At 41.5% G+C, this 26,892-nt stretch overlaps 1 protein-coding gene across 2 annotated transcripts in view; it reads right to left on the reverse strand.

Annotated features, from left to right (window-relative positions):
- Positions 1–332: 332 nt before the first annotated feature.
- The window catches only part of ncanb (neurocan b), a 158,027-nt gene continuing 131,467 nt past the window's right edge, over positions 333–26,892 (reverse strand). For both annotated transcript variants that reach the window (XM_031318339.2, XM_031318338.2), the window contains exons 12-16: positions 19,498–19,656; positions 15,708–15,790; positions 15,126–15,270; positions 5,407–5,589; positions 333–4,094 (exon numbers count right to left, since the gene is read on the reverse strand). In XM_031318339.2, coding sequence (XP_031174199.1) covers positions 3,964–4,094; positions 5,407–5,589; positions 15,126–15,270; positions 15,708–15,790; positions 19,498–19,656 — 701 coding nt within the window. In that variant the 3' untranslated portion in view covers positions 333–3,963. The remainder of the gene's footprint in view (positions 4,095–5,406; positions 5,590–15,125; positions 15,271–15,707; positions 15,791–19,497; positions 19,657–26,892) is intronic.

The following is a 26,892-nucleotide window of genomic DNA, read 5'->3' on the forward strand; positions in this document are numbered from 1 at the left end:
ATTAGCTTTTTGTTGTTGTTCTATTATTTTTAATTTCATACTTGGATATTAGGTCAGACTTCTATAACCTCCTTTCAATCATTCTTTCCTCTCACCTTCATTTTTGTCGTTGTGCTATGTTTTGTTTTTATGTGAAAGGAAAATATGATGTTGGTGTGTTTATGAATGTTGCTGCAAACACTTGCTGTTGCCTTTGAGACAAGAGCGCACCCAATGTCAATTTCCGCGGACTTGTTTGTATCACTTCTGTCCCACTGATTCAACCAGACACACACTTTCTTCACAACATACACAACTAATCTAAACAAGTTGTGCCCAAGTTGTGCTTTTTTTAGACAGAGTGCAACCAAATTGCACAGCTACAGTAAGAGCACACAGAGGTGTAAAGATTCACTCCCCTCAAAAACTTCCTAGAGGATGGACCAAAAACAAGCTGTCCCCTTATAGAGACAAAACACACGCACGCACACATGCATGCACGCACACGCACACGCACACAGAAGTTTAACATAAATCTGTGTGTTTGTGGTAGGCCTAAAAATCTCTGCAGAGGCGAAGAAGACAGAAAAGCAGATTAAACATGACTTCAACAGATTATCTTTTCCTCACCTCAACATAGATCCGTTGGAATGTAATTTCATTAACTTGTCATCATTAATTCAATTTTGTCAAATCATGTCTCCTCACTCTCTGTTCTCCGGCCCAAATTTAGTTCCTCACTTCAGAACTTTTCAGAAAGTTTTCCACTCCTGTCACACAGCTGAACATTTACACAGCTTATAATTACACTGTCTCTGGGCATCAACTCTGATCTGAATTACTGTGAGAGGGGCTTCTGTCTGCCCTTTCATTCAACCACCCGTGCTCGATCCATTTTCCCGTTGCAGCCTGACATCTAAGAAGCGACAGGAGTGTGATGGCTGTGACAGTTCTCTGGGTCTCCTGTCCGTCACCCTAAACCTTTCACTGGCTGTCCGTCAACCTAACCCTTCCCTTGTCATCGCGGCTCCGCTGTTCTGCAGATAATGCAACTTGTTAATTAGGCATGCAGCAGATTAATTAAACTGATACAGAGGTGTAGGTTCACTTTGATTCTCCGTGCAGAGAGGAGTGTTGTCATTGCCAAGGTGAAAAGAGACAACAAAGGCAGGGAATTAATGTGCACAGGATTGATTTTCTTACCTCATGTGACTTTATATAACCTGATCATGCTTTAGTGTTATTTTTTATAATATGGGTGAAAGGCTGCTAAAAAAACAGCCTGAAAAAAGATCTGGTTGAAGTGAATTTAGGAGCTTCACTACTTTTAAATTGTTAAAAAAACAGCGAAAGCGAAAAAGAATGTTGAGTGAGGAAGATAAATGAAAAGCACTCAAGTGAGAGGTGGTGAAGGGAAAAAGCAAGAACAAGAGGGGGAAACATAAAGGATAAAAGTGCTGGAGTCAGTGGACATAATCCCAGAAGCTCCAACCTCAAGTGCTGGCTTTAAAAAACACCAATTTACGCGGCAGTAAAATGGGAGGAAAAGAGAGCAAAGTGCTCGTTCTATTCGTCTCAATCCCCTCTTTAAAGCGGGACAAGCGGGAGGAGCGAACACAGGTGTGAGCAGCTGTGAGACTCGGTCTGCCCCAGAAATGGGGAGCTTTAATCTCTGCTGACCCTCTCTATCATCATCCTCTGGGACCTCAGCCACTGTCAACATCCTCAATCATAAACACACACACACACACACACACACACACACGCACACACACGAACGCACACGCGCACACACACACACACACACACACACACACAAACGAGAGATCTCAGCTATGTGTCTTCTGCCTTATATTCATCCTGATTCCCTGTGTACACACCTTTCATTGATCCATCAGTCATCAACATTAGTCTCTGCTAGTTTTCATGCCTGTTCCCCAACTCACCCTGGCCTCTTTCCTCTTATTTAATCTTTTCATTCACTCTCATCGCTCCCTTCAGCAGTTGTTTTCAGCCAAATAAATTGTGATGAACTGAATGTATGCTACCTGCCCTGCACAGTTAACAAATAGCTGGTGAACGTGATGGAGCATTTAGCTTGCTAAAGGGCCAGATATTTAACTGATGAGTGAATATTGGACCTACATTTGTTAGGTGTCATGACACCAAGTGAATGCTAATGTTGCTCCATATCTGCTGGATGTGTAAATAGGCATCTGTTTGCTAACATGTTAGCCATAACAGCTAACAGCTGCCAATGTTGTGGGGTACAAAGTGGCCAAAGAAATCAATTATTGCAAGTCTTAAAATAATAATAATATATATTTTTTTAAATAATCTACCACTGGGATAACACAAATCTTGTTTTAAGAACAACATGTCCTCATATATGAGTGACAAAGTCAAACGACTAATTTGGCAATGGCAAATGTATTACTTCCATTTTTGCTATTTTGCTATATGCTAAGATGCTATGAGTAATAATTCTTTTATTTTGATTATTTATTATAAAGGTCATTAATGATCAAAACACCAATGTTGTTGTTTTCTTCAAGAATTATACTTTTATTCTTTATATTAATACAGGGATCTGTCCTATTTGAATATAATTACTATCTTCCTAGAAAAAATCCTAACACAATGGAAAAGCATGAAAACAAGTATTAAGTGAATTGCAGAATCAGTTTTGTTTTAGGAAAAAGTTTTGAAAGGCTGAAAGTAAAATTTTGAGATTTCTTTTTAATGACATGTTTTTTGTGTAGTTGTCATATCTTGTGCTTGCTGTGACACATGAGGTTGCTACTGGATAGATGTAACGTGCTCCGTCTCTCTCTGCATCTGTCGTGCCAGGCTGACGGCATCATTTCTCCTCATCAAACCCAAGACGTAAAAACTCTGTTAATGAGTGAGAGGAACTTCGCCTCCATTAATGCCCAGCACACATTCTTACAGCCACACAAACTGTAAGAAGAGGCAAAGCAAACGTGGGATTGCTGAGCTGAGTTGAGACAAACTGACATCAAAGGCTCCGATTAATCCTGGAAAATGACAGGGATGGATGTCTGACACAACAAGAGCTGCTTGAGATTGTTTTGACACTCCTGAAAATTGACTGATGTGTAATGTTGTGTGATGAAACTGAATTAAGATGTGTTTTCCATTTTCCTCTGGGGGTTTAGCATCTGATCTAAAGTAACTGTCCCACACTGACGACAAGATACGATACGCTAACAATCAAATCATTCAATTACAACTGCCTCGGATTGAAAGAAAAATTAATTTAAACTGTTTCAGAATAACTCGCCTTAAGTCAAGTACAATGTCTTACAAAGAGCAAACCAAAAGCAGCAGAGTGAAGAAATAAATACTGAGTATTTGTAAAAAATAATATGTGTTCAACAGACAGAAGGCTCAAAGTCAACAACACGGATGTCTTCCTCAAATCGTCTGATTTTGATACAGTGTTTTCAGTGATGTCGTCCCTATTTATAGTTTGTACTAAACTGCTTCCCTCCGAAGAATGTTCGGTGTGGATCTCAAAGGTATTTTTCTTTTTTTTTTTTCCCCTTCAAAAACAGGTCAGCGTAGCCCCATGTTTCAGGTCATCGTTGAGCTCGGAGGGAGAGTAACTGGGTCGAGTTAGAGGATAGGTGGGAGTTAAGACGAGAAAGGAAAACAGAGAAAAGGAAAGTCAAAAGAGTAGAAAGGGATCTGTTATCGTCCCGGCGACACCTGGCAGCACTTTGGCAGGCCTCGGAGTTGACTATGATACAGGCTGACTCGGGGAGCCAGGGAGTGGAGTGTAGGGCAGGGCAGGGCAGTGCAGTGCAGAGAGTGGGCTTGGGCGGAGAGTTCTGAGTTGCAAGGTGGGAAGTAGTGTTTGGGGAGAGGGGGTGAGAGGAAGGGACGACAGGGAGACAGGCAAACCGCAGTTGGCAGCAGAGGAGAAAAAGGAAAGGACGTGGGTTTTTTTTTTTTTTTGGTTCAGACGTGTGCGTGGTTGTGGCCCCGTTCTCCTCCGTGGTGCCCTCTCTCTCTGTGGCCGTGCCTCTTGTGCTTCCTGCGCTCCCTCCTGCCCTGGTGGTGGTGGCGCCGGTAGCGGTGGGCTCGTCGGGCTGGCGGAGCAAACAGAGCGGGATAGGGAGACAGTGAGATGGGAAGAGATAGGTGAGATAGGAAAGGCCAGGTGATGTAATTAAAGAAGTGAGTCAGAAAGAGTGGGAAAAAAACGATGTAAGAGGGAGATAAATCACTGACATCAGAAGCATTCGCAGGGAGGTGAGAGCAGGTAAGGGATGAGGGAAAAGGGATTTTAAAAAAAGCAGCTCTCTGCAGAAGGGTTAGCTGTTTCCACCACACTGAGGGAATCGGTTTGATCTGACATTCAGTAGACTGGGTGCCCGTAGCAAGAGCACACTAAGCTAGTCACCCACTCACAGCATCAGTATAAGCTCGCTCCTGGGGTGTACTACCAAATTAGGTTGCTCTGTCCCTTTCTGGATTTTGCCAACAAAGACATGTCATCTGCAATGAATGATAACGACAGCATAACTCTGGGCCATAAAAAAAAACAACTCTGTGTAAAGATAAAGAAAAATAAAGGAAAATTATTCTTTATCACTTTCACCAGAAGCTACATTATTTCAGTATTTCATCATTACTGTCACATTGTGAGCTGAGTGAAATGAAATACAAGGGACAGTTTGTTGAATATTTATATACATCTCTGAATAAGCATGATTATTACGCTGAAAAGTTGGGACATTTATTCTGTCAACTCAGTCATAGTTGGAGTGAGTCCTTTTAAAATGATTGTAGATAATAATAAATAATAAAGTTTATTTTAAGGCTCAAAGGATGATCTCCTTTGTGTGAACGTTGCATAATGAAAGATTGATTTTAGATGCTAAACTGCGCTAAAATAAGAGGTGGCTTCAAAAGAGATCATTTCACTCAAACGCTCCATGAGAATGAATATGAAAATACTTGCTGCACTAAAAATGTCATATTTCAGTCCGGTTGAACATTTTTAGTTTTTAGCACACATCCTTTGTATTTAATAAAACGGTCAAATGGTTGCAAATCATTTGTTTTGAAAAGTCTAAAAAAGAAAGAAAGTGTAAAGCACTTCAAAGGAGACCCTACCACTTCTAAGTAAGCCCAGGAGGTTTCATTCATACGGCAACTACAGTAATCTTTTTGCTTGCAATTATTAATAATGAGAGCAGGGATGGCGAGCCTGAATGCGCATGGTGACAGCACGTCCCGAAGGCAGTTAATGAAGGTGGTTCGTCTTACGGACCTATACATGCATGTTAAAAATAATAAAATGTAAATGTGAAAATGATCTAACAAATGGAAATACTGCTTTAAGTCTTGCTGTCTGCCCTCCCACTCTGTGTGAAAACACTGTTGTGTAAAACTCACATTTTATGCAGATGATTTTAGGCCGGTCCCATCTGCCGTTGGCACGACACTTAGCAGTGGGCACGTGGCGCTGCAGGAAGCCGTCGGCGCACTGGTAACGTGCGACAGAGTGGATGTCATAGTGGGAACGCTTCCGACCAATCAGGAAGGCATTATCCACCGTGGGTGGGGCTCCGCAAAGCACTGGAGGGGAAAGAAAAGAGACGGCACAGAATATTAATCAGATCGTCCACTTCTGTTTATCTTCATATCCTCCTGTGTGATAAATATATATCCAATAATAATGACTTCCACCTGAGTTCACCTTATCAGAGTGCATGTTTTAAACAGTTAATTAAATGTCTCTACTGTTTTCTGCATTCAGTGTGTATCCTGACTTCTGATTTGAAGGCACACATCTCTTAGAAAACCACTTACAGCACTAACATGAAAATGTGGATTTAGTGTCTTGCAGGACAGCCGGTCTGTCAAAGTCTCTGAGTGAGTGGGCGGCTGTCAAACAGTGAGTGATTCAGACAGAAAGAAGTAGAATCCGAAAAATGTTTACACAAGCTGAGATGGAAAGAGGACTGACACTCCGGTCAGAGACTGACAGGATGGACAAGCCTCAAACAACTTCACAGGTATTTTAAGTCTCCTGTCAGAGGGTGCCAGCCTCTCCCGTGGTGGAGGCAGTCCCTACATGGCAGATCTGCCTCTCAACAAACGCCTCTTTCCGACCAGGTAGTTACAGGAACGTAGTTATAGGAACAGTCCACTTCTAAACAGTTCTACTAACTACTCTCCCCCAAAACTGGTTTTGCCATTTGCATTCAAACTGGCCAAGTGGCCATAGGAACTGACCTTTTGTTATTATAATCACAGCCATCTAACCACTATGCGGAAAAAGGGAAAAGACCGTGCCCTGAAGTAGGAGCTGAAAGAGTTACAGGAACTGTGGCCAGAGGAACTTAATAATCCCCAAATTGGTCCAGTCGAAACACGAGAAAAAAAGGGTTCTAGGAACGTTATGTTCTAGGAACTGCAAAAATCCCTCCGGTCGGAAAGCGGCTATAATGTCCTTTCCCTATTAGTTCCTGCTGAAACGGCTGGAGTATTCACAGAAAAGACGCTAGAGTCTGACGTCATATTTACATGGAAAATAAGCTTCTTTATATTTTGACTGATGTTTTTTTTTTTTTTTTTACTATCTTCTAAATGTGTATCATATGGATTTTAATATTTATGAGATCTAAAACAAGTCACAGCCTGAGCTCCGTTCAGAGAGAAAACTACTATAGGAGCTGACTAAGGTTGTGAAAGTTTGTTTGAGGTGAAAAAAACGTCCACGCTGCCACAATCAAACATACCTATTTTGCCAGCACCAGTAACTACAGTTCCATTGATTCCATCCTTGAATGTGATTTACAAACTTCCGTTCTAAAAGCGGTAATAAGAGGACATAATCAGCCATCAGAAAATGTTGACAAATCCTTCATTCCCTCGTCCTTGTCCTAATACCTCTTAAATTCTTAACAAGGTAAAGAAATGTCATTAACTCTGATGAAAGGTTTAATGCCACATTTGCAGTTTAATGTGTTGTGGATGGAAGGGGCAAAAAGCACTTTGCTTCTCACTAGAGACAATCACACACTCAACACAAATGGAAGGCTGAAAGGTAGTTTTCCATTAGCCCTAACCTATGTTCACTGTTGAATGATTTCTCGCAGCAAGGCAAGCAAGGTCAGAATGTATTGAAGTATGGATAAAAGAAAATGTCACTAAACTCAGAAAAAGGATATGGAGCCGTGATTTTATGGGAGACGCTTTAAGACAGAGAAGGCCTTTTGTAGAATAAAACCTGAATAGTGGGTCTGCTACCGAGAGAGGAACTAGATTTCTTAGAAAAATTTACTTTTCAAAATACTCCAACGCTGCTTCTCAATATTTTAAGCAGTGACTTAAACCGTTGAGTGTGGATTTTTGTTAAACCACTGATTGTTTGAGACTAAACATCCAGCCACTCCTGGTATCTGCATGTGTCTGATAGCAGATGAGTCACACACACACTGTCAGAACAAGCATTTTGCTTACATGATGAGATTATAGAAACTATGTATATACTGTAATATCTACACCCTCTCCTGCTGTGGGTTGCTTTCTGTGTACAGGCCAATTTTGAAAATTCAGACTAAGTACCCAATACACTCAAGACGGTGGCTATAGTTAATGCAGCAATAATCAATATTTTTTATATCAATAATGAATCACATGTAATGTGAAATCTGTCAAATAATACAGCTGGAGAGAGTGGAGTAAGGTTGCTAAGTCAGTGACTTGCAAAGCTGAGAGAAAGTAAACCATTAAAATATGCCATTTTAGAAAGCAAGAAGCAAAAATATGTTCATTTAAAGTGTCTGGATTATAACTTGGAAAAAGAACAAAGGTAGAAGTTTAAAGGTAGAAATGGGGAAGTGTGGGTGAAGAGATGGAAAATGAAGGAGATGGAGAAGAGAGACTAGAGCTGAAGAGAAGGAGGGATTTACTTGTGCAGAGGAAAAAGGAGAGGACATTTTACAGGTCCCAAATTTCACTTTATGAGTTTTTTTTAACATTAATATGAGTTCCCCCAGCCTGCCTATGGTCCCCCAGTGGCTAGAAATGGTGATAGGTGTAAACCGAGCCCTGGGTATCCTGCTCTGCCTTTGAGAAAATTAAAGCTCAGATGGGCCGATCTGGAATCTGCTCCTTATGACGTCATAAGGAGCAAGGTTACCTCCCCTTTCTCTGCTTTGCCCACCCAGAGAATTTGGCCCACCCATGAGAAAGAGAGAGACATCATGGCTTGAAAACAAGCAAAGTGGCAGTTGGTCAAGGCCACACCCCCACCCTCCACCTTGCCCCCCCCTCCTCAATAGCATTTAAAGCTACAGACACAGAAATGGCACATCCTAAGGAAAGCTCATTGTGGGACTGGCTCTAGTGGCTGTAATTCTGCACCAAGGCTGAATTTTGGGAAAGAGACTTCAGATACAGTATTAGGGGACCACTAAGGCCTGTATAAAAGCATCCAAAAAGCAGCATGTCATAGGACCTTTAAAAGTTTTCTTAGCATAGTACAGTCTGTATCCAAATTAAAAATCTAGAATGAAGAATACAAATTACTGCATGTATGTACATATGGCATAGGTGTTATAGTTTCCAGCATCTGATTTTAATTTTAGTGTAGCCGACATTAGAAGCTAAGAAGTTACTCCTGCATGCAGGCGTGTGTGTGCTTTAACTGCATACTTGAAAGCAGCATGTTTCTAGAGGTATTTCCTGTGGCTGTGTGCTTGTGTCTGTGCTGCAGGGGGGGGAGTCAGTGGGAGTTGGTGGCATGGGGAGTGCTGCAGACAGTTAGATGCTGGTTCCTCTCAGCACTCCGCCATGGCCTCAAAGCATCCGCACACCTACTGGCAGTACTGTTAGAATGAATCAGAGAGACGTGAAAGTGTGTGTGCATTCTCACTGAAATACTTCTGGGAGCAAAGTCTCACATGGAAACAGTAGATGTGGATTCTTGTTTATTAAATAACAAACTGCAGGAGTTGTTTGTGTGAATGTTTGCTGAGGTGCCACTGACAGCCCAGACCACCTGACAGATAGAATGGCAGAAAATGGTGATGTTTTGGATCACTATACAGTACCATGCAGTACAAAATACTTTTAGAATGCAATATGCCATATACTATGGTGTGTCTTTACCTTCTGAAGTATATCTGCAAACAAGGGATAAAACTGCAACAAGTTGTATTATGTTGTAAAATATAGGAATAGAGAGAAAGACAAAAATGATATTGAAGATTTCTACAAACTTTATTGAAATCACAGAGCAAACTAACGCTCTTTTCACAGCACAAATTTTAAATGGGTTTAAACAAAAAAATGACCGAAAGAACGAGATCCGGGGTACAAGCGGCCGAAATGGGTTTCCTCAGGAGGGTGGCTGGGGTCTCCCTTGGAGATAGGGTGAGAAGCTCAGTCAACTGTGAGGAACTCGGAGTAGAGCCGCTGCTCCTTTGCGTCTAAAGGAGCCAGTTGAAGTGGTGTGGGCATCTGATAAGGATGCCCCCTGGGCGCATCCCTAGAGAGGTGTTCCAGGCACGTCCAGCTGGGAGGAGGCCTCGGGGAAGAGCCAGGACTAGTTGGAGGGATTATATCTCCAACCTGGCCTGGGAACACCTCGGGATCCCCCAGTCGGAGCTGGTTAATGTGGCTCGAGAAAGGGAAGTTTGGGTTCCCCTGCTGGAGCTGCTGCCCCCGCAACCCGACCCCGGATAAGCAGATGAAGATGGATGGATGGATAAACAAAAAAAACACAGGTGTCACCATTAACATTAAAGGTCCTATATTGTGCTTATTTTCAGATTCACACTTGTATTTTGGGGTTCTACAAGAATATGTTTACATGCTTTAATATTCAAAATACATTATTTTTCTTAGACTGTCTGAATATACATGTCTGAAATGCTCCATTTTAGCGCCTGCCTCTTTAAGCACCCCCCCTCCCAAAAAGCCCAGTCTGCTTGGATTGGTCAGCGTTTCTGGATCTATGTAATGAATCAAAACCTCCAAAGAGAATGTTTTGTCAAAGATTTATGCGAGTCAGTGAGCAGTGTAGTGCGGTGAGAGAGAGCAGCTCCTTGGAGGTCTTCTGGCTCGTGGACTTCTGCTGTGTCCCTGCACACACCTCCCTGAGGAGGACGTAACTATCTGTAGCAGCGATGTCTACAAAATGACAAGACAGGGTCCCTGTGGGGAAGTTTGTGGCTGCTCAGGTGGGGTTGGTGAAGCAAACCTTCATCTCCTCCTTCCTTCTCTTCCTGTCTGTGACCGGACAGATTCATCTTCAGCATTAAACACAAATCAACATAAGGATTAATATTATATAGGGAATATAGCATATATACTAACATATATATATATATATATATATATATATATTAGGGCTGTCAAAATGAACGTGATACTGTAATACTGTAAATGCTGTATATAAATATGATACTGTTACTGTACTGATACGGATACTGTAAAAGAATTCCTTTTAATGGCACACATTTTTTTGACGCTCAATTAACGCACATGCGTTCTGTTATTTGGGCCTTGGTCTGCTCCGTAGTTTGGGAATTCAGGAAGCGATGCAGCAATAACGTGTGGATAGCTAGCAGAAACCGTAAAGTGCTCCGTGAAAACATCCAGAGGAAACCCACCATCACTGATCTACGAGGAGACCCGTGCTGTGCTGAAGGTGTTCCTGGAGAACGTGATACGTAATGCTGTCACCTAACACCGAGCACGCCAAAAGGAAGGCCGTTACTGCCATGGATGTGGTGTATGCTTTGAAGAGGCAGGGCCGCACCCTGTACGGCTTCAGAAAGTGTTAAACCTGATCACAAAAAAAAACCTCTTTTAAAAGCCACACCCTTAATCTAAAGAGAGACTTCCCGTTCTAAATAACAGGCTTTATTACTTACTTAACCTCCTAGCACAGAAATGGATAATGGAAAGGGTCTTTTGAATGGCAGGTTCAGTTTCAAAGCCCTTCCAGATGGTTTTCTCGAGAAGAATAAAGTACGTCAAGTCTCAAATACCACTTGAGCTTTTAAAAGTACATTTATAACTGTTAAGAAATGTGTGATTAATTTGCAATCAATCACGAGTTAACTATAGACAATCATGCGAATAATCGTGATTATGATCGATTGACAGCCCTAATATATATCCTGTAAATGAGTTGTGCCTCAATTAAACACAGGGGGAGTGTGTGCACAAACACTCCCCCTGTGGCTTCCTCACACACAGGTGAACCGGTCTTTTCTCTCAGTCCGTTCTGAACTAAAATGTAAATTGCTTGTGCATTGTGGGATTGTGCACCACACCAGCTAATGCTCCATGTACACACACACACACACACACACACACACACACACACACACACACACAACTGCAAACATGCACGCTAGCTGGTTGGGTAATTCATATAGAAATAAAAATTGTTTTCCCCCTTTCTTTTTCTTTCAAAGTACATTACACCAATGGCAGTTTTACTCTACATGTGTATCTAGCAATGATTACATTACACACCAGTGGACACATCAACTGCTAAAGGCACTGACAGCAGCCTATCATCTCCCAAAGCACTCTGAGAGCGTGCTGAGTATGTCATGCAGAATTAGATTTCCTGTCTCCGTACATACTAACCCATCCAAAATAATGGAACAATTTCATAATACTTACATGTCCTGTTGTGGGCAATTTCCCTCTCGTCCTCGCTGGAAGAACTCAGAGGAAGAAGAATATGCGACTCTCTCGTGCTATTGCATCCCATTAAATCTAATTTTTTTGTATTCATCCTTCCTTATACAAGGATGATCCAGCAATGAAATACTGCTTCTAAATGTACTAACTACTCTATTTAAATCTACAAAATGTATTGTTCATCAATATAACATGTTAAAAGCCACCCCAGATAAAAAGCTTTCCCTTTATATTTTCTTATTTGGGAAGATTCTGTATTCTGAATGGCTTACAGTATAGAGTTAACGTGATGTTTTAAATATCTGAAAACATTTGAAGACAAAACCACAGCTGTTAGTCTACATTTTCTGCATCTTTATGCAGATATTAAGCTGGCTGGGTAGCTCAAGGTAAAGACTTTTTGTAGGAAACCAGCAGGTTTAACAAGGTTCAATATATGATGTGTGATTCAACATTATGGGCTTGTGTGAGTGGGTTGTAAAAATAATATGTGTGATGAGTCTGGCTCTCTTTTATCTGACCATCTTCTCATCAGATGACAGTCTCACCTCGTTTCAGTTATATGTCAAAACTATCGTCACCATCTGCATGACACATCACCCTGACTGGGCTCACACGACTGGGCTCACACGCTGCTGTTATCGCTCCATCAAGCCCAGGGCTTGCTGATGAACAGACAAACATATCCTATGAGCTGTGAGCAGTAGAAAGCGGGGTAGAGAATACTCAGCATGGAGCTGACAAACTCCACTTATAAGACAAGACATTACATGGGGTTACTGAGAGTGAAAAAAGAGGCTGGCGGGGAGGCGGGGAGAAGATGAAAAGACGCCGGTGATTGTAACTGACTGATTAAGGTCAGAGGTGGGCTAGACGCTGGGGACTTGTGACAGTGTGCATCAGAGGTGGTGCAACACCTTGTTTGTGAGGGAAATACCTTTCCTTTCATGCAAGGATAGAACTTGGTGTTTCAGGAGACGTGCTGTGCCTGAGGCTTTAGAAGTACGCTCTCTACGCTTCTGGCCTCTGATGACAAACCATCTGTTAAAGCACAATGATTTGCTTAAATTAACATAATGACCATCAGTAAGGCCTTAAGGGCTTTTATGTTAAGGCTCATCTAATATTCAGTGATAAAGAGGGATGATTAGGGAAGCTATTTCATTAGTTCTACAAGTATAGGTCAAACACACCCAGTAGGTGCAACCCCATAGCTTTGGGGTTAAGATGACAACAATGTTGACAATGAACCGAAATGTCAGAAATTTCTCTCCTTCCCCAAATACTTTAAACCTACCCAGTAAAAGATTAATTTTAATAGCTGACTATTACGTCATCTACTGTCAATATCTATGTACAGAGCAAGATGGTATTATTTGGATAATCCCACATTTATCAAAGTAAGAATTGCATTTAAAGTGCTCATATTATGCTTTTTGGCTTTTCCCCTTTCCTTTATTGTGTTATATATCTTTTTTGTGCACGTTATAGGTTTACAAAGTGAAAAAGCCCAAAGTCCACCCCAAAGGGACTTACCATCTCCAACAGAAAACACACAAACTGCTCCAAACAGCTCTATTGTAGTCCAGCCTTTACTTCCGTGACGAACATGCATCACTTTGTAACATACGTTATAATGCTCACCTAGCTGTTAGCGTGGCACGCCCTCATACTCTGCTTCTGACTGGCTAGTAGTCCTTACCTTGGTACTACGCATGTGCGACTCCCAACAAAGATGGAACAGAAGTGAGATGCCTCACTTGGTAGCTAAAACAGAGAGCTCAACACACACGGTGAAAAGAGGAGCTGCAGCAATAGTTGCAGTACAACAAATATATGGTGTTTTTTGAAAATTAAACCATGTAAACCTATTCTATTAGCATAATATGAGCACTTTAAGAATGCTTTGAAGAGTTTGGAGTCAAAAAGTTCTTTGCTGAAAGTGAAGAATAACAACCAATACCGAGCAACCTTGCACCTACTTAGCTCGAAGTGTAGGAGTAACCTTTAAGAGCAGATCTCAAGTGATCACGTTTAATGCTCAGAATAGTGATGTTATATCTGGAACAAATCGTTGCTTTTGAATGACTCTTAAGGAGGAAAAAGTTAACTCGATTCGCAAGCGGGGGCGTTTAACAAAGTTGTTTAATTATTACACTAAAAAAGCTAAGAGAGAGCTTGTGTTACGTGGCGAACTCACTGGGTAAAAATAGGTTTTTGAACCCCTGATAAATGCAATAAAATCCCAGCCTATTAACTATTCAAATCTTTTGCAAATAGGTGGCTAAAAGTACCATATTCTTAATTACACATATTGCTTCAGATAACATATTGCACATCATGACCAATGATGTTTTGTACAACCACTCCAAACCATGTCTCAAAAAATGTGTGTGCACCTCTGTTTCTGTACGGCAGTCATCTGTGATCTATGATATTTAGCTTTTATTCTTATGCTTGTGAGTGAAGGATTTTTATATCCACACGCCTACAGCTAAAACCGAACGGCCACCAGTGGCTTCTTGTGTCCCAGTATTTCTCTTAACCTGCCTCTTCTTATTCGTCATAAGCCTGACCTGTATGCAAATGTGTGGCAAAAAATAGGTTTTAATAGGCTCTCAGTGGAGCATGTGGTGGCTTAACTCGAGCAGCTGCAACAGGGGACGGGAAGTGGCGGTATCGGCGTATGTAGGAACTTAACAAACCAATAAGTTTGCTCACCTCGTTTTGCTGGGTTTAAGTTTCCCGAACATGAAGCAGAAAGTACATTGTGCCTCAAGATTCACTTCACCTTAGTAAAACAGAACATTTGGCAGAGGAAATGGAAATGTGGTATGAGAAGTACGTGGAGAACTTTTTAAAGTCGTGCTGGCGGATGATGAGAGATGGAAGAAAGAGCGCTGGTGAGCAGTAATGAGTGTGAATCTGAAGTACACGGACTGATTGAAGAGTTTCGGTGCTAATCTCTTCCGCTGCACAGAGATGAGTTTAATGTTAAGTATGACATAGCCAGGATGTTCCCCTGAAGGTACATGTGCTGCTTCACATGAAACTGTTTTAAGAATATTTTGTCATCTTTCTTCACTTTCTATGATTCTTTATAGGATTTCTGACTTAAGATCTGACAGCACAGTGAGCTTGTTTCTCCTTGGCCAGTTTTCTCCATCTCACTCTGCCTTCTTCTGTCCGATATCTCACCGTCTCACTCTTTAAATCCGATGTCTCCTAGCAAGCCTCTTCCTTTTTTTTCAGTGTTCCTCTTTTACATCCTGTTATTTTCTGCCTCCTTACCTCTGTGTAAGTCATCTTAATCACCTGTTGAAGTTGCAGCGTATGCCACTCTCTTCTCTCCTCTCCTCTCCTCTCCTCTCCTCTCCTCTCCTCTCCTCTCCTCTCCTGTCCTGTCCTGTCTTGTCCTGTCCTGTCCTCGTGGTTCTCACCTGTCCCCTTCTTGCAGACGTAGGGCAAGTTGTAGTTGCAGGGCACGTCATTCCATTTGCCATTCTCATGAGCAATCATAACCACGCAGTCTTCTCCTCCAGCGAAGAAGTTGTCCGGCTGGTTTTCACGCCAGTTCTCATATTGCTGCAACACATGCACAGAAAACAGACACACAGTTAGAAAAACAGATGTGTGTCTTTTTAAAACTCCAATTAAACTTACTTTTCTTGGCATGAGACACTAGTCACTGATCAAACGTCTACTTTTACACACAATAATCAATTATGCGCGGAACATTATTTTTCATGTTCTCCTTTTGACGTTGGGATGTTTCTGTATGTAACGATGGAAAATTAGAATACAACTCTTAATGGCACAAAAAAGTGCATCCTGTGCATGCTGAATATCTACTGTCATTATCAGTAGATAAAGCTGTACTGCAAAAGCAAACTGCGGTTCAGGATGTTTCCGGCTGCGATGCTGAGCATCCAAATGTACTGTATATAGTTTATCTAGGGCCTTAAACTCCACTGGGATCGACAGCTGACTAAGTGACAAAGCAGACACAGCTGGTTCCTCACCAGGTCCATCTTGTCAGTCCACTGAAAGTCGTCCTCCACTGTACGATCATTTAACCCGATCCAGGTGTTGTCATGGCTTAGACCTGAATAGGAGGTAACAGAGGAAATGAATACAGAGAAAGAAAACAAGCATGGACATCCAGTACACAAACAACAGACCAAGTAATAGTAGCTAAAAACATAATACAAATCTAATACAAACAGAAGAAGTATGGGTCTGGAAACTTTGTATAAATATGAGTTAACACCTCTCTGGCACAATCTCAACAAAAAGAAAGTGTCTTTCACAGAGATATTAGTCAGGTTTCCATCAAAATGTAGCCCAAATTTTAACCAAATTTCTAAATAATCTGCAAAAGAAAATGCAAATGCATTTCCATCCACTACTCCTGAATATTAGGAGTTGAGCACATTTTGTTTTTATCGATACACTAACATTTTTTCACCTCAGCCAAGTTGACATTTTTTTAAATCCAACTTTTTTGTTTCTTGAATTTACAGCGTTTCCTCTTTGTGTCTTTTTTTAATGTGCAAATTGAAAATGCCTTTAAAATAAGTGAATGGAAACAGTTATTTGGTATTTGGTTTGGTATTGCAATAGATTTCACAATACTGTGTCCAACCATTTTACTGTATATACTGCACACTGCATTTCTCTGTGGGTACGAAAGTAACCATGTCTGGAAAATAGGGGTTTAATTCCCTTTAATGCATTAGAAATGCATGCACTCATGGTGCTAACACATAAATAAATAACTAAATAAAATTATCCATTACGTAGAATAGGTTGGGTTATAGAGGTTAGCGTTAAAATAAGGATTAAGCTCCAAAAATGCTCCTACACTTCCCAAAATGCTTTTTGAAATTTTATATTAGTCCATCTGTGTGTAGTGAATGCCCACAACTTTTAGATTCCACACCCCCAGTTGGTAACATAGGCATTATCTTATAAAAGCCAAGAGAATAACCCCAGATGAGATCAGCCTCCTCCAGAATCATAGAAAACATTATACTGTTTGCTCAGGTTGAGTACTCCCCATGACTGGTAAACTAATCTTTACTGGACTGTAGATGTAAAATCAGTAAAGTGCTCATTAATGTTACATATTGTGCTGAAGGTTATTTTTCTTTGTGCAACAGATGAGCCTGACACAGTCCTGGAGCTGAACAGCAGCAGGTACAGCTGAGAGATCTTCTCTCTCTGGCCTCAGCTGAGAGACCAAGATTAATGCAGGTATACTGTTTCTGTCTATGATGCACTGGTGATGAGTTTTTTGTTTGTGTGAAAGGAAATACCACTAATGGTGGTTTGGGTTAATCTCATTTGTGTGTTTTGCGGGGGGCACGTCTGTGTGCACAGTTGTATAGGCGCGTGCGTGCATGTGCATGCACATACAGTATGTAATGGAATTTCGATCATGGTGTATCTGCTAACATCATTACCAGGCCCATTAATCTTTCTAATGGCTCTGATCCCCTTATTGCAGGGGTGGAGACGTCCATTTTCGAGGCAATTAAACACACTTTTTGGTAACTGTGTGAGTGTGAATGAAAGATGGGTGCAAGATGGATGGCACTGTCCTGGCATCTGTCCTAGACAGAAGGTGGATCCAGTATTACAGGGGATCATAAGACGTGGCAAAAGGCTGAGAGTGAGGAGATGAAGGCTTATGAGAAAAAATCAATAGAATTTGCAAAATAATTCAGTAGGTGGGTGGTAAATTAAATCAAGTGCCATTTTTGTCTTTATACTGGTCCTATTTAATCCAGTTTCAACATATTGACACTTGCATTTCCAATTTACAAATGCAGTTACCTCACCCACTGTGGGGAGTTTTCACCTGTTTCAAGACAAATGACATCCAAAGAAAGAATATGATAGTATATTAAATGTTCTGTCACAGACACTTAGATCAGAGCCTATAGCACCTTTTCATTGCAACAAATGGTGATAAACATTTATTTGGCTGAACAGACTCGGCTCCTGAGGGGATTTTTCAGCGGGGAGCGCAATAAACCCCTTCAAGGACTGGCAGACAGAACCAGGCAGACATTTATCAATGAGTTATGGAATACACATAAGGCAAGAGCTGCCATGGCCAAGTATGGTAATAATAAGGTAGAAGGGTAGATATCCATCAACTGCTAGTAAAAGCAGTGTGTAGCAGGCAGGCAGACAGCAGAGAGATGGTTGAATTATAAAGGCCATCTAATTGCCATTATTTAAACTGAGTGGTGACTTGTTTAAATGTGATTGGTGGCTGTGAGAGTCGCCAGATATTTCTTGAGTTATAGAGTTGGGAACAGCTGCTGGTTCCATAAGTGTTTTTTTTAATGACTTTAAATTTCAATTTGAAAGTTTTCTCTTACATCCTAAGCTTTCCTCGAAATAGAAACACCTAGGCTTTAACGGTTTTATAGGTTCATGATCTGGTGATCAGTTCAGATTATTTCATCTTCGATTCTGAGAAATCATGTTCCTTTTTGGCAGTAGCTCAGTCAGTAGGGAGTTGGGTTGGGAACCGGAGGTTCACTGGTTCAAGTCCCCATACGGACCAAAGTATAGTGGTGGACAGGTAGCTGGAGAGGTGCCAGTTCACCTCCTGTGTACTACTGTGTACTGGCGCTTTTCCATAGGCAGCTACCTCACGCTGACATCTTTCCATTAGTGCATTTATAGGTACTGAGCATGTGTGTGCAATTCAGACCTGTGTGTAATAAAAACATTGTAATTTCCCCTTGCGGAATTAATGAAATATACATTATTATTATATTATTAATTTTTATAATACCCATGAGCCTTAGCTGTTGCTATAGATAAAAAGCTAGTTAGAGGTGGTAGTTATCAAATGTTAGCATGCTAAAATGCTAAACAAAGATGGCAAAAATAGTAAACATTGTACCTGCTAAACAACAATGTGTTAGCACAATGGCGTAGGTTTAGTTCAAACATTGGGGGGGGGGGACACATTGTAACGGGGGGGTCTGGGAGTCGTCGCCATAACATTGTGAGCATCAAACACAAAATTTCCTGCATTCTGGTGAATTGTTATGCAACAATTTATGGTGCAAATGTCTTTCTATAAAGGAAAATTATTATTCTTTTGTATTGTTCAAAACATCTCACGTGTTTCGGGATGTTTTTTAGGATGTACATCTCAACAACAAATCTGTTAAGCCAGATGCTCCAACGTTTAAAGCTAAATCACATCTTTTTTTTTTTCACGGCCCTGTTGTGTTCTTTAACCCCCCGATGTAGCACAATTAGACACAGTTCTGGTTTTCCGTACATGTTTTGAGCCCCCTGAACGGTTATTTTTTACCTCTTTTGGGGAAGGGGTTGTCTAACATATTTTTTAAAGAGGAAACAAATCTGCCTATGTGTAAGGATTGTCATTGTGAGCATTTGGTCAGCTAGGAGATTTGATTGATTTTAAGAAGATTGTTATGCCCATCAAGATGTGAAAGTGCTCCAACTAGCAGTTTAACAACATTACAGAAAATGAATAGGGCTTATCTGTCTAATTTAAGATTTCCTGCAGTGTAATCTTTTCACAAACATTTACATAGGCTACACTGTCTGTGTCAATTCTTTGTCCTAACTTTCTCCTTAACCTCCACCCAGGGGCGAAGCACAAAATTCTGGGCACTGTAGAAAGGCATTTTCTATGGGCCCCTCCCCGCATCCACAGCTATTCATTCTAGCATCTTTTTGGGCCCTCCTCACATGCGGGCCCTGGGTACTCAGTACCCTCCCCCCCCCCAGTCCGACGCCCCTGCCTCCGCCCACCTCTGATGAAGTTCTGATCGGCCAGGCTGTGGATGCTAGCCAGGTGGCCGCTGTGCTCCCTGCAGTCCTTCTCGGCGTCCTCCCAGGTGTGTCTCCGACTGAAGTACCGGTAGCAGTGGCCGTGGAACTTCCTCCATGTGTGCTCGCAGCCCTCAGTGTCTGCAGGTGTACAGGGGTATTGAGAAAAAGAAGGGGGATGTAATTGAAAAAGACAGCGATTAGTCAATGGGAAATCCATATGGGAAGAGAAATGTGTTGTTTTTTTAATCGTTAAACACCCACAGCAGACAGATGCAAAAGAATAACAGCATTGCACAGGAACGGAGTAGGAGGATTTAGGACTAAGAAGAGGGATATGACTATTATTTTGTCGTATTTATTTTTGTATCCACACACAGCAATTTCCTCCGCTCTAGCAGCAAACAAGATCTACTGTATATATTGCCTCCCCCTCTTCCCCTTTCCCCCTTCCTTTCCTTCTTCAGAACTATCTTGCTCTAAGTGCCCTCTGTGACACCCCTCTCCATCTACATCCCTCTTTGTGTCTTCTTCTCTTTGATTTGACTTGGACTTTTAATCCACAGCAGAGGCAAGCCGACGGTGAGACAGCTTAGACCAGTGAAAGGGTGTTTTAATCTATTCAAATGACAACAATCCTTAGAAATTGCTTCCAGTGCACAGCGCTCACTTGGTAATTAAGCCCTGTCACAGCCCTGTCAGCACACCGATTCTCACTCCCTCCTTCTCTCCCTTCATCTCTCTCATCTATCGGCCCTCATCTGTCTGGGGGTTAGCAGTGTGACTGTGAGCTGTACATTTCAAATGTGATGTGTGTGTGTGGCTTTTGGTTCCATGCTGGATTGTCTATGTGTGCACAGCTGTGGACGTGCAAATGTATGTTAACCGGAATATGTGGAAATGTAGGAGTGGATGTGGTTCAGGCTCGATCTGTCAGCTAAGCCACCTCCGGTTTCCCCCTCATCCTCATCCCCTTCCTCCCTCCCTCCCTCCCTGCAGTGTGGGGATCAGGGAGAAGGCCTCAGCTTTTCCTCCAACAAATGTGAAGCGACATCAGTAAATTGCGTGGTGCAAATTGGGCCGTATGGGTCCCTGTTTAGTATGCAGAGAGATGCAGTTTTTGCCATGAAAAGAAGAGGGTTGAGAGGAGAGGAGTCCATTATGAAAGTAATATAAAATAAGGGCCTTGAAAACCCTCATACTGCATTGAGGAAGTAAGTGCTTTTCATACTGTTAGGCTCTCCTCCATTCACTAAGTTTTTAAGGGCTATTTGAGTGCAAAGACACCATTCCACAACAGGCAAGGCACTGGGTCACAGCAGGACTGCCTCCTCAGGTGAAGCTACATTTCGTCTCTCAAAGCGAGGTTTTGCAAACTCACTGTACTCACTCTGCTTCAGATCAATGTGTTTGCCAATTAAAACATATTTCTATATTTTGTTTTTGGCAGCTCAATGCAATTGCTCACTCACGAGCTGTACACAAATGCCTCCAGTAAGTGTAAAAGTAACAAAAGCACTAATTGACAGTGAACAATGGTGTCGAGTATCACCAACACATGTCCAACACGCAACAGTTAAAATATACTTGCATCTTGTGCTCAGAAGGTAGTTTGAGAGAGCGAGAGAGAGAGAGAGAGAGAGAGAGAGAGCGAGCGAGCGAGCGAGCGAGCGAGAGAGAGAGAGAGAGAGAGAGAGAGAGAGAGAGAGAGAGAGAGAGAGAGAGAGAGAGAGAGAGCAATGAAGAATGAAGAGATTAATGTTTGCATATATCTGGAAGATTCATGGAGGAGACTGTCTAGTTCTTATCACTCTCTGATGCTCTGATGCAATTCAGCACTGTTTGAAATCCATCATCCATCCGCTGGCCTGTCTGATATGCATTCATTCAGTCCCATAAAGTAGGTCTGGTGGAAGTGGAGTCCTATATACAAAAGAAGCCTGTTCCCACTCTAACAGTGAGTCACAGGTGTGGTTAAGTAACAAACCTCACATTTTTTGTTTTTGGTAAAATTGAGGACTGAAATGTGTCTGAAAACTGCCAAGTACTGAAAGCTTTACTTGTTGTTTGATCAGGAACTTAGTGATTCAAATATAGTATTTTATACAGGCAAAGTGTGCATGCACAAGACATGGATGAACTAATATTCACAAATAAATCTCTCTCGTTTCTCTACATATGACATGAGCTTCATCACACCACAGACATTTCGAGAACATAAATCCATGTCAGTCATATGACTAAACCCAATTAATAAAGTACTTACAAACATTATAAGACCAAAATCTGTCATACACACAAACTACAGTAGTGAATCACCACCTTAGTGTTTTACTTTAGCACTGTAGTATTACTAAAGTACTCCTTTTAGCAGATGCATGTTGGGTCCCTGAAGTAACAAGCGCTCGATGTGTCTTATTTTTTAAATAAAAATATGAGTTCTCATGTTCTTTCTCTGTGCCAGACAATTATTTTGTTTCTTCGTCCAAAACAAACGTTTAGTGCTGAGTTCCTCTTACTACTATTTACTGAGCTACTTACTACTTACTGAATCTAATCGTGTCTTCTGAGCAGTGATGTCAGCTCTGACAATTATTGTAAATGTGGAGAATTGCTTCATTACTTTGCCTGCTCAAGTTTCTCCTGGTTGTCTGGGGATTGAATCTGATGACCTCGAAACACGCTAAAGACATGAAAGCCAATTAGCCACTTCAACCTTTCCCGCCTCCTCTGGGTGGCTCAGCGGCTCCTTGGTTAGCCCTGTTGCATTAATCGCAAGATGAACCTGGGTTTAACTTCTCATTTGGACCTTTGTGTGCATACCCTCTTCATTTGTAATATATTTCCTTTCACAATGCACAGTGGGAACGCTAACATACTCATACTTCTGAATATGAGACAGTATCTGTCTATTATGCTTGGGTTAGTCTGGCTCAGTGGATGTACATAGCTGGGATAAAGCCTAACATCAAGGTACCTCCCTTTCCCCTACTGTATCTCAGCTATCTATTTTGCAAGGGCACCGTTACTGCATCCGGGGGACGACTGGGATTGGTTTAAAGAAATACAAACAAGCCAGAGTGTTTATTCCCCCCTATCCCAGAATATATAAGCCATGTAGCCAGATTTTGCTCCAGCACTGACAGTGCTTTGGAGAGAGGTCTGGCAATGCGAGACTATACCTGGGTCAACTCAATCACTTGATAGAAAGAACAGTTTGGTAAAGATGGTTTGATTTAAACTTTTCCATTGCTTGAAAATGAGTGAAAACCTTTTTACACATGAGCTCAGCTGACACTAGGAAACTCTTGTTATCCTAAAAAGGATTTTAAAGTGGCCATATTATGCTCATTTTCAGGTTCATAATTGTAATTTGAGATTGTATCAGAATAGGTTTACATGGTTTAATTTTCAAAAAACACCATATTTTTGTTGTACTGCACATTGCTGCAGCTCCTCTTTTCACCCTGTGTTCAGGTCTCCGTTTTAGCTACAGAGTGAGACATCTCAACTTCTGTAACATCTTTGTTGTCAGTCGCACATGCGCAGTAGCTAGGTAAGGATTACATGAGCTAGCTAGCTGTTTCTCCAACTTCGGTCAGTACAAGGCAGGATTAGCCAGGAGACTTCTTCTAAACGAGGGCGCACTTCCAACTTTGTGTGGAATACCTGTAGAACAGGGACATGTAAGTAGTTCTATACAATTTATTTTGTAGATTAGGGTGAATTTGTGTGTGTTGTAGCAGTGTTTTGCCATTGAGAACGAGCTAGCATGCTAGCGTTAACATGCTAACGGTTAGCCCCCTAGCCCCCTCGTTTCGGCTAGTTACGTAGAAAACCGTGCAGATTTTGAACAGCTCACCCGGAGACTGAAGGCAGGACACATTCAGAAACTGTATCTCACTCAAAACAGCATAGATGTTTTTTTTCAAAGTTTGTATGCGTGTGGAAGCACCAGAGACACAAAATAACACCCCAAATCCAAGAAAAAGTGATTTTTTCATAATATTGGCACTTTAAATTGCTGGAGATTATGGATAAAAAAAAAGCATTTTTTTTGTGCCTTTAAGGTTAGGACTGGGACAAATAGATTCTCAAGAATATCAATGTTGACGTTGATATTCTTACCTGTTATGTGTAAAAGATATTCTATTACATGTAACAGTAAAGTTCATAACATACAGTATAATGTTAGGCCTATGGAAGAACATAAATAACCTGTCACTATTCAGGAACCACTTTAACTATCTATAAACCAAGCTGTCTGAGCATTGTTATATCCACAGTTAGATTTCTGCTTTATTAATACAATGATTATTTCCCAAACTAATTCATTTAGCATTATGTAGATTTTGCATCCTACAGACCTAATTAGACAATATGGAAATGTGGTGTCAATGTTACCACACTAATGGATGGTGACCAGTGCAGGTTGTTTCCCTATGTTTGTTCCAATATGCAGAAAGTTTCAGGACCCTGATTAAGATTTTAGTAATTTTCTTAATTCTACTAATATTAAATGAACAAACTGGACATTTATGTAAAGGTTTGTCTTATGTTGGAAATGTCTCACAGCTTCACAGGAGACTGGCTGCGTTAGAATCAGCATTTTGCAGCCATACTCCTCCCTGTAGCACAGACCGTGTGCTTCTGAACAGAGAGCAGTAGATTAGCATTAGAACCATGTTACTACTGTTATCTCTGGTCAAACGGGAACTATAAATCAGTCACTGCTGATGTAATTTTCTCTGCTGACGGCTAACTTATTCACTCCTTCATCTGAACTGGAAGCTACCTGCTCAAAATGTTTGCCCACATGGCAGCTGGTACACTATATTAGCATTGGGAGTGGGTCCAGTTTGGCTGATGATGGTGGGCGATGGGTATTATCTACACAGCAACAGGGACAGGAGAGTCAGGGTAGAGACAAAAATAGACACACAAATACGCACATCTATAAATGAAATGAAACATACTTCACTGAATCACACATTGACTGCAGTGAGTCTGTACTGTATGTGTATAAGGCCGGTGCTGGCCACATTGAGGCCTTTGAAAACAGGAACTACAAACTAAACACACACAAATGCAGACTTGGTGTGATTTCTACTTGGGAATTTACATAAGCATATACAATAATTTGGCGTCCAAGGAAGACAAAAAACTTAAGTGCATCAAACACTGTAAGATGCAGAGTGGGAGGACAGAAAAGAGAGAGAGACAGAATAAGGAAGTGATAGAGTCACAGAAACTGAAAGAGACAGAGACAGAGAGAAAGAAAGGCAGAGATAAAAAGTAAACAGGCATGTTTTCTCCCCCTCAGATCTTCAACCCAGTCTCTGCTGATTTCTTCTCCCACTCGCTGACAGTTAGGCTCAAAGCCCAACATCACATCAACCTCTTCAAATATTTAGACATTACTCAAGTCGTCTTCTTTCCCCCTTTTTTCCCTCTGTCAGGCGGAGAGAGAGGCAGGGGGTATGTTTTAGCGATTAATATTCCCACAGACTTTAGTGAACGGCAGTTAGGAAATAAAAGGCCATACACTTCCAGATGACTGATTGGCTCGTTTATCCACATCACCAAGTGATATTTCTACTGCTCGGCTTTTTCAGATCCCCTGAATGATGAAACGGGTGTGTGTTTGCATGTGTGTGTGTGTGTGTGTGTGTGTGTGTGTGCGCTGCCATTATGCCTCCTCCCTGTGTGACTCTTTGAAGGCTGACAGCTCAGCGTGCCATTTGCAAGAGGGCAGATGACAGCAGTCCAGAGAGAGGGGACGTAAGTGAGAGAGAGAGAGAGAAACAGAGAGAGCGAGATGAGAGGGAATCTGCTGATAGCCAGCGACAAAAGGTGAGAATGTGAGAGCGGCTGTGGAATTACTAATGGTTGATACGAGTGCAGCGTTGATTAATGGAACATCTTAATAGTTTGATTCTCACAATTAGGGTAATGGATGTTACAGTAAAACAGCTACAGAGCGCAACATGAATGCCAGTATGCATAGTTAGCCCGTAGACGTGTCTTTGCACATTGATGCTGATGGAGGAGGCCAAGGTAAAAGTGAGGGCAGCACGGGCCCTTACAGTAAATAGGCAAAATCCAGTTCATTCAAACGGACACAGTGAGGACAGCACACCCAATCAACAGATTTGTGTATTTCCATTGTCTGAATCAATATTATTCTAAAAAAAAGAGTGGGCAGGTAATGGCCTATTAGCGTATAGCTAGTCTCGCTTTGCCAGACCTTCCTCCACAGCGCTGCGGAGGAGGGTCTGGCTAGTCCACACAGCATTCCTGGATGGAAGAAAAACGTGCTCTGGTTTATTGGCTTTTTAAAAAAAAAAAAAAAATCACAATTTGTGCTCAATTTGTGCTACCCTAAAATGGTGAAATTCCAGGTCTGCACACAGGTGAACACGTTTCTCAGGCATGAGAACAACTTACTCGTTACAGTAATGTGATTACTTTTTTCAGTAACCAGTATCGAGACATTCAGTTATTACATTACAGTTACTAATCCCAGTAATGCTCTGTTATTTTGACAGTTTTGGGTTGACTTCTTCGCTGCATTCCTGGGAGTTTGATGGACAAGTAATATCAGTTTCTTCTCTGTATGCTCAGAGGACAGACTGTTGCGGGATGCATCAGTTTAACGCTCTGGGGAAGCAGTTAGAAATGTGATTATCAGTCATTTAGAATTTGTGTTATTTACATGTCGTGTGCTTTTAACTGCCAGCTAGGCATATGATACATGATGCCATTAAAACATAAAAGTTTCACTAGTTTTTTTTTTGCACAACTTTTTTCAAACACATTGACTCTTGCGACATGCGGCCACTGTTAGTTTGCTGGTCTGAATGAATGTTGAGAGTCATACAGAATAATACCACACAGGAGCAGAAACATTGGTAGGCCAAAAAACTGGAAACAAGCTTCCTGTGGTTGCAGGTTAAGTTCCTGAGTTCTGAAAAAGGTTGCTGGAAAACGTCCTGTGGTGGAAATAACTGTGGGATGACAGTAAATGAAAAACAAAAGAAAGCACAATAGTACGAGCCAGGCTTCGTAACTTGGCCATCAGAGTACTTTTGCAATTTTCTTGTGTATATCAAAAAGAGGAGGTAAAGTGGCCGGGTTAGCTCAGTCGGTGGAGCGGGCGCACATATGTGGAGGTTTGCTCCTCAACGCAGCGGCCGCGGGTTTGACTCCGACCTGCGGTCCTTTGCTGCATGTCATTCCCCCTTTCTCTCCCCTTTCATGTCTTCATCTGTCCTGTGAAAATAAAGGCCTAAAAATGCCCAAAAAATAATCTTAAAAAAAAAGAGGTGGTAAAGAAACGTGCTAAACCTCGAGCACAGCTCAAAGTAGTTTATCTGT

This window comes from Sander lucioperca, chromosome 11 (assembly GCF_008315115.2).
Source record: "Sander lucioperca isolate FBNREF2018 chromosome 11, SLUC_FBN_1.2, whole genome shotgun sequence".
Taxonomy (NCBI): domain Eukaryota; kingdom Metazoa; phylum Chordata; class Actinopteri; order Perciformes; family Percidae; genus Sander; species Sander lucioperca.